Source organism: Leptosomus discolor, unplaced genomic scaffold (assembly GCF_034619465.1).
Source record: "Leptosomus discolor isolate bLepDis1 unplaced genomic scaffold, bLepDis1.hap2 HAP2_SCAFFOLD_86, whole genome shotgun sequence".
Lineage (NCBI taxonomy): Eukaryota > Metazoa > Chordata > Aves > Leptosomiformes > Leptosomidae > Leptosomus > Leptosomus discolor.
The window spans coordinates 253488-260916 of record NW_028237836.1 but is presented as its reverse complement, the minus strand read 5'-3'; the positions used below and the strand labels follow the sequence as shown (position 1 = coordinate 260916).

The 7429-nt window shown below is 66.3% G+C and overlaps 2 protein-coding genes across 2 annotated transcripts in view; both read right to left on the bottom strand.

Moving 5' to 3' along the window:
• Positions 1 to 7429, bottom strand: part of LOC147412689 (serine/threonine-protein kinase PAK 3-like) — a 245863-nt gene that overhangs the window by 35313 nt on the left and 203121 nt on the right. The window contains exon 13 of the mRNA XM_086481113.1: positions 6851 to 6899. Within this exon, the coding sequence (XP_086337239.1) occupies positions 6851 to 6899 (49 nt within the window). The remainder of the gene's footprint in view (positions 1 to 6850; positions 6900 to 7429) is intronic.
• Positions 185 to 2767, bottom strand: LOC147412694 (M-phase inducer phosphatase 2-like). Its single transcript, XM_086481110.1, has 9 exons — positions 2711 to 2767; positions 2476 to 2559; positions 2052 to 2219; positions 1830 to 1925; positions 1445 to 1507; positions 1251 to 1349; positions 807 to 940; positions 589 to 700; positions 185 to 325 (listed from the first exon to the last, which is right to left on the bottom strand). Exons 1-9 carry the CDS (start codon positions 2765 to 2767, stop codon positions 185 to 187), a joined length of 954 nt encoding a protein of 317 aa, XP_086337236.1.

The following is a 7429-nucleotide window of genomic DNA, read 5'->3' as shown; positions in this document are numbered from 1 at the left end:
TAAAACCCCACAACCATGGCCCCCTGCCCCATGCTGCTGAGGGGGGCGATGCTGGGCAGGGCACCCAGCACAGAGCTGGGAGGGCTGGGGGGGGGGGGGCAGGGTGGCGACCAGGTTTTGGGCTGGGCAATGGTGAGCGCTGGCAGCTCCGGGTAGGGGGTGGGCAGGGGGCTGCGGGGGTCCCTCAGAAGTTCTTGAGGCGGCTGTAGAGCTCCCGCTTGCTGCGCTCGCCCGCCCCGCTGCGGCTCTTCTGGCGGAACTTGCGCAGGTCCTCCTTGAAGTCCTCGTGGTCCATCGGCCGGTAGTCCTGGGGCTCGCAGTGCATCTGGGCACCCACGGCTCTGTCAGCACCCGCAGACCCCCCTCCCCACCCCCTGGGGCAAACCCAGCACCCTCCAGGACCCCCAGCACAACCCCCTTCCCCTAGAGTGCCACCCTCAGGGAGGATGCTCAGAGCCAGACCCTTTCCCCTCACAGGGCAGGGTTTTGGGGAGCAGAGAGGGTGTTTTCCCCCCACCCAGCACTCTCACCCTCCTGCCAGGGACTGCCCCCCCTCCCACACAGGGGGTGAAAGGTAGGGGGGCTTACCTGGTACTGGGGGAAGAACTCCCGGTACCCCCCCTTCAGGACATAGAGCTCGGGGTAGTGGAGGTGGGGGTACTCGTTACAGGCTCGGTCCTTCTCCCTGATGAACCGGCACCTGCGGGACAGGGGACAGGATTGGCACCCAGATAGGATCCTGCCATGTCCAGGGGGTCCGGCAGAACCCAGCGCCCACCCCACCCCCCCCAAACCCCCAAACTCACATCCTGGGCCCCCTCTCGGAGGAGAACTCGCAGTGGAAGATGACGATCACCCTCTTGCTGGCGTCAAAGGGCACGATGGGCTTCTTCAGCAGGAACTCCTCCACGTCCTGCGCCAGCGGCAGGTTGACGGCGCCCTGGCGAGGTAGAGGGGCCCCTTTCAGCTCCCCCCTCCTCCCATTTCATCTCGGGGAGGAGGGGTGGCCCTCCATACCCTGCCCCCCTTCTGCCCCATCTGTTGGGAATGTCATCACCCCCCTCCTCCTTCCAGCTGGGGCTCAGCACCTCCGGGGGTGCTCAGAACCTTTGGGGAGGCTCTCAACCCCTCCAGGGAGCTCAGCACCTTTGGGAGGGGGCATCAGCCCCTCTGAGGTTTGACAGGTTTGTGTCTCCCCCACCCATGACCACCCTGTCCCCAGCCCCGAGGGGCGCAGCGGCGGTTCTGACCTTGATGTGGCCTCCCTCGTACTCGTAGGGGTACCTGCAGTCCACGATCACACAGCTCTCGATGAGGCTGCTGAACTGCCCCGTCAGCACTGCCACCATCTGTGGGGGGAGCCCGTCACTGGGGGGGGGGGGTGGAGCAGGGAGGCAGCCCTGTGGGGGTGTTTTTTTTGGGGAAGATGTCACTGCTCCCTTACCATTTTGGGAGAAATGTACTTCAGGTCCGGGTGCTTCCCCTCTACCGTCTGCAGAAGGTAAGGCTGGAGGAGAGGCGGGTGCTGGGTCAGAATCTGTCCCCGGGGAGATGTCCTGGCTGCCACCTGCTCCCCCCAGCCCAGAAGACCCCCCGCCTGCGACGTTTGCTCCCTCCCAAGAGGGACGGCGCTGCGGCACTGGAAGAGCAGTGGGTCAGGCTCTTCAGGCTGGAAAGTCTCAGCCCCAAGTCCCCTTGGTCCCAAACAAGGGCCACCAGCTGTATTGGGGCTCTGGCACCAGCGCAGGGCTCCACTGAAGGTCCCCCTTTGTTTCAGGAGAGGGGTGCAGGCGGCACCCCCAAGCCTGCAGCACCCCCAGCAGCCCTACCTTGGAGAAGTCCCCGATGAGCTCCTGATGGTCGTTGGCCAGCAGGTTCTCCATCTCCTCGTGGCAGAAGGACCTGGAGCACAGCAGCCGTGCTTTCTGCGGGGACATGAACCAGAGACACCCCCCTCGGCGTTAGCGAGGGCGCCGGCAGAGCCGTGGCACCGGGCAGTCCCACCAGGGACGGGCAAGGACGCCTCACCCCGAGGATTCCCCATCACCCACCAGCTCCGCCGCTGCCGCCTCCTCGCCAGGGCTACCGGCCACGCTCCTCCGTCGCTTGGTCTTGACGGGGGTGTCCCGGTCCTGGGGTCGGTCTATCCGCTTCTGGATGGGCCTGGTGACGCTGCTGGGCATCGAGGGCGAACGGAAGAGCTGCCGGCACTTGCCGCGCTTCACCGGACACTGTGTGGGGAGAGAGCCCGTGTTGGTGCCCAAGGGTCCGGCTTTCCTCCCACATACACCCCCCCCCCAGCACCACGAGAACAAAGGCAAAAGGGTCCCTCTCTAGTGGCTGCACACCACCCAGGACAAGCCCAAAGCCCTGGGGGGTGTGTGCTGCTGGCCAACCAGTGACCCTCACCCCCAGACCCCACCTTGGAGACCCCAGGAAGGGGGAGCCTGGGGCCCCATCCACCCCCCGAGACACCCAACGTACCGGCTCAGCCTCCTCCTTCCCCACCAGGGGCGCAGTCAGTAGGTTCTCCATCCCCTGTGGCCCGTCGGTATCGCTCTTCTGGGGAGGCACCTGGGGGGGCCACAGGGGAGAGACAGAGGAGAGCATGAAGGGAACGAGTCCCACTGCTGCTTCGCACCCCCCTGGGCAGGGACGGAGCCCCTGCCCAGGGTCCATCCAGCTGCACAGATGGAGGAGCCCTCCCTACTTTCATCTCCTCCTCATCCAGGATCTCCACAAAGCCATCATCTTCCTCTTCAGACATGGAGGAGGTCAAGGAGCACCGGTGCAGGATGATGGGGCTCTCGCCCTGGGCGACGTTTTCCTTCTCGGGGGTGTCGAACTGGGGAGGGGACACGACACAGCCCATGGCTCAGGAGTGGGGCCAGCCCCACACCAGCCCTGTTTGCAGACACAGTGACCCCAATCCCCCCAGCTCCCACACCCACAGGTCTCCAGTGCAAACAGGGTGGCTGGAGCAGCAGGTCCCGGCTCAGCAGCCCCTGCAGCAGGACCACCCACCCCCGGTGCCCCCCTCTCAGCGCCCCCAGCCCCTCTCACCAGCAGCCCGGGTGCAGAGCCGAGTCTCTGGCTGAGGGGGTCCCTCCCCGCAGCCCCATCGCCGGCGGGCAGCCGGCTGCGCTGACTTGGCCTCTGCAGCTTCTTGAAGACAAACCCCTCCTGCAGCAGTGGGGGAGGGGGGGGGTGGGCATGGCATCCCCCTGCCCCTTCCCCGGTCCTGCCTCCCTCTCCCCAGCCTTGCTGTCCCCCCTCACCTTGTCCTCGGGCTTCCTTGGGCCCCTCTGCTCCCTGGCCCCGTGGCTGTTGAACTCCCGGCAGTGGGAGATGTTCTTCAGGACCGGGCTGGCCCCCAGGAGCTGTGGCTGCAGGGCGGGTTGGGAGGGGTGAGAGGTGCTGCACAGCCCCTGCGCTCCCCAGCTCCATCCTCCTCCTTCTCCTCCTCCTCCTCCCAGCTCAGCCAGGGGCACAGCAGGATCCAGCCGCCCTCAGCTCAGCCCTGTAGAGCCCCCGGGACTTACTGGCAGTGAGTGGATCCTCCGGATAAGGAGCTTATTGCTGCAAAAAGAAAAGGATTGAATGAGTGAGAAGATGCCCTGGACCAGCAGCGTCCCACCCCCCCCTGCCCCGAAGCTGGCATGGACCCCCTTGTCCCCTGGGTCCCCACAGTGGGGTGAGACCTCCCTGGAAGGACCCCAGGGCAGCAATTCCTCCAGCCACTGAGCAACACCAACAGCTTGATCCAAACCCCAGGGAAGGGCAGACGCACAGCCTGGCTTTCGGGTCTGGGCACAGGGACAGAGCCCCTTCACTTACTCTTTGAGAGCTCTCCTGGATTCTAGGATCGCTGTCTCAAAGCTGCGGGAAGAGAGGAGCCAGAGTTAGGGGGGATGGCACCCCGTGCCCCAGCCTGAGCAGCCCAGAAGCCCCGGGGATGGGCAGCCGCAGCCCTTAGAAGGCCCCCACCCCACACAGGGGTCATCAGCCCCCCCAAGGGGAGAACAGCTGAGCGGCTTTCAGCCCCACAAAGGGTTAAAACCCCATCTGGAAATCACTGGTTTCAGACGGGGGGACCCCAATCTGGGCTGGGGGGTTAAGCAGCACCCTGGGGTGGTTCAGGGCACCCCGCTGACCCCGCTCGGGGCCCAGATGTAGCTGGTGGCAGTGGCGCCCGCTCTCCACCTGTATGTAAATCCGGCAGCGGGGATGCTGGGGATGCTGGCCGTCGGCCATATGGCCATGCAGCTGCACACTGCGACAGGACGAAGGGGGCACTGGCGTGTCCCCTGCAGCCCAGCCCACCCAGCCCCACGGCTGCCCCAGCATCACCATCTGCCCCCAGTTACTCAGTCACCCGACATCTGCCAGAGAGGGGCTCTGCCAACGGCCCCGGGAGTGGGCGAAGCCACCGGCGTGGCACCCAGAGCCCCTCAGCCCCGCAGAGCTCGGCTCTCAGCTGATCCCTGCACCCCAAATCTGCGAGGCCTGGGCAGCAGCACCCCAAGGAGGCTGAGGCGGGGGTGCTGGGAGCCCAGGGAGGTGCTCAGCACCCTCACCCCGCTGCGTGGTGAGGCAGCGAGCCGTCTGCCGGCTGTCCCTGCCAGAGGAGGACTTGGCACGGCAGCACCGCAGAGGCTTCCTGCCTGCACCCGCTGCCAGACCCCTGCCTGCAGCAGGGCTGGGCCGCGCACCAGCACTGACACCCCCACTAGAGGTGGTTTCTCACACCACCCCCCACCAAAAATCAATTTTGGGGTGGAGGGCACAGCTGGAAGCACAGCCCCCCAGCAAGGCTGGGACAGGCCGAGCGTGGGCACTGCAGGCAGCCCGGGGAGGGTGAGCGGGGGGACACAGTGGGCAAGGGTGGAGACCTCCCGGAGTGGGGGGACGCGGGGCGAGGGACACTCACACTTCCTCCAGTGCCGCGGGGTCCTCCTGCGTAGGGGAGTCCAGCCCCACTCCTGCGGGAACAAGGGGCAGGGATAGCACCGGGGGAGGCGGGTGGGAGGCACGCCGTGCCCCCGGGACCCTGCTCCAGCACAGGTCCCCCCCTGCTCCTGTGGGGCGCTGGCAGGGTGCAGGGGAGCCCCCCCCACCCCAGCTGTGTTCCCTTCTAGCGCTGGGGAGGGGGCCACAGGGTGGGATCTGCTGTGTGCTCAGGCGGGACCCTCACCCAAAGCTTCTCCCGTCCCCCAGCATAGCAAAGGGACGAACCTGGGACCACCCATCCTGGCCAACATGTCCCACATCACCCTGCCCAGGGACCCCCACTGGGGTGGTCCACAGCCGAGCCCCCCCCCGGGGTGCAGGGCTGGGCGGGTGGGGGGGCTCCCACCCATCATCCAGCACAGGGAAGGAAGCGCTGGGGAGGAAATCCCCGTTTAAAATCCCAGTTTGACTCAGAGCATGGCCAGGAGCTGAGACAGAGCGGGGGCCCCGGCACCCACGTGCACCCCCAGAAAGACCCTTCCCCACCCTCAACCCCCTCCCCTGCCTTCCCAGCCCCCCCCCCCCCGCATGCAGTGACCCCCTGCCCAACGCCCACCCCCCCGGCACAGCTCCCCCTGCACACCCCCAGCCCCGGGGAGGAGGGGGGTCGGGGCAGGGGCGGGTGTGGCAACAGCACCCATCGCTCACCCGCGTCCGAGGACTCGGAGGAGACGGAGCTGCGGGGGGAGCCCAAGGCTGCCGACCCCCGGCACGGGCTGGCCCGGCGCCTCTGCAAGGACAGCCCCGCCACCCGCCGCTTCGGGGTGTCCCAGTGGCTGCGGGCAGGGCGGGGGCGGCGATCAGCCCGTGGGGACCCACCGGTACCCCTCGGGGTGCCCCCCTCGGGTGGGGCGGTGGGTGGTGTCCCCCCCCTCCGCGCTCAGCACTGCCCTGAGCCGGCAGCATTCACGCGTGGGGGGGAGGGGGGTGCGGTGCGGTGCGGGGCAGCCCCCCCGTCTCCACTCACCTTCCCAGTCCCACCAGCTTGTCCGTATCCAGCGTCAGCGGGGTGACCGGCGACATGCCCGCTCGCCTCCTGGCCACTCCGGCTAGCCCACGGCCACCGGGGCCGCCCTGCGCCGCCATGGCGAGTGCAGGAAAGGAAGGGAGGCGTTAATGACACCCGTTGGAGCGACCGTTCCCGGCCCCGGCGGAGCGGAGCGGGGCCGCGCCGATGCTCCGCCGTCCGGTGCGCGAGGGGGGGGGCGCGCGCCCGCGGCCGCCCCTATTTATATTCGAAAACTAACAGGGGAGCGGCGCGGCGGGAGCCAATGGGGAGGGGCGGGGGGCGGGGCCACGGCCGGGGCGGGGGCGCGCGGGCAGGGGAGCGGAGCCCGGGGGTGCGGGCAAAGCACGGGGGGAGGGGCCAGCAGGGGTGCAGGGGCATGGCTGGAGGGGCTCAGGGGGCATCGCCCAAAATGGGGGGGGGGGCATGGCTGGGGGGGGGGGACATGGCTGGGGAGCACAGGAGAGCTCGGCCCAAAGTGGGTGAGGGGCATGGGGGGGGCACGGCTGAGGGGGTAAATGGGAATGGAGGGGTGCGTAGTTGGGGTCTTGGGGGGCATACGGCTGGGGGGGCACGGAATGGTGCGTGGGTGGGGAGACATCGCTGGGGGGCTGCACGTCGGGCGTGCGGCTGGGCAGGATGAGGGGTGGGTGTCCGTCAGTGAATGTGCAGCCCAGGGGGGAGCCCAGTGTTCGGACACTGCCCCCACCCCCAGCCACAAGCCCCCAGCCATGTGGAAGTCTTTGCAGGGCGATCCGAAAGCCCATCCGCTGTTCGCACCAGGGGGGAAAGCGCTGAACCCCTGCCAAATCTGCTGGGGCTGCTGACACCCACCTCTTGTCCCGTGCTGATGTCGAGTGCTGTATAGACAGTTCCAGACGCCCTAGAAACAAAAGAGCAGCAGAGACATGAGAAGTGGTTTAGACCCTGGAAGTGAAAGCCCTGACAGGAGCTCTCTGCTGCCTGTAGTGTTTCTAAAACACCTTGGTTCCTCCACTCCTTCAGCCAGCAGCGCACAGCGCAGCAGCCCAGAAGCCCCCTGCCATGCAGGCTATCCAAGTGAAAACTTAGGTCCAAGAGGAAGAAAAAGGGCTGGTGCAAATCTCCAGAGTTCATACTAAATTCTTTCAGTCCAAAACTGAAGGGCAGGGTGCCTACAGAGACTGGAAAATAATAGATTTCATTCTTTTCCCCTTTTCTCCAGTTTTGCTCTGTTGAGGTTTAGTTTTTTCCTTTTTCTTTTTTTTTTTTTTTTTTTTCTTGCGGGGGTGTGTGTGTTTTTTTTCCAGAGAATGTAACACACGCCCAGTCTAGCTGTGCCTTCTTAGACCTCTTCTTTGGATCTATCTGCAAAACTCCGGCAACACCATGCAGTCATTCTGAGAGCCCTGAACACACGTGCCAGCCATCTGA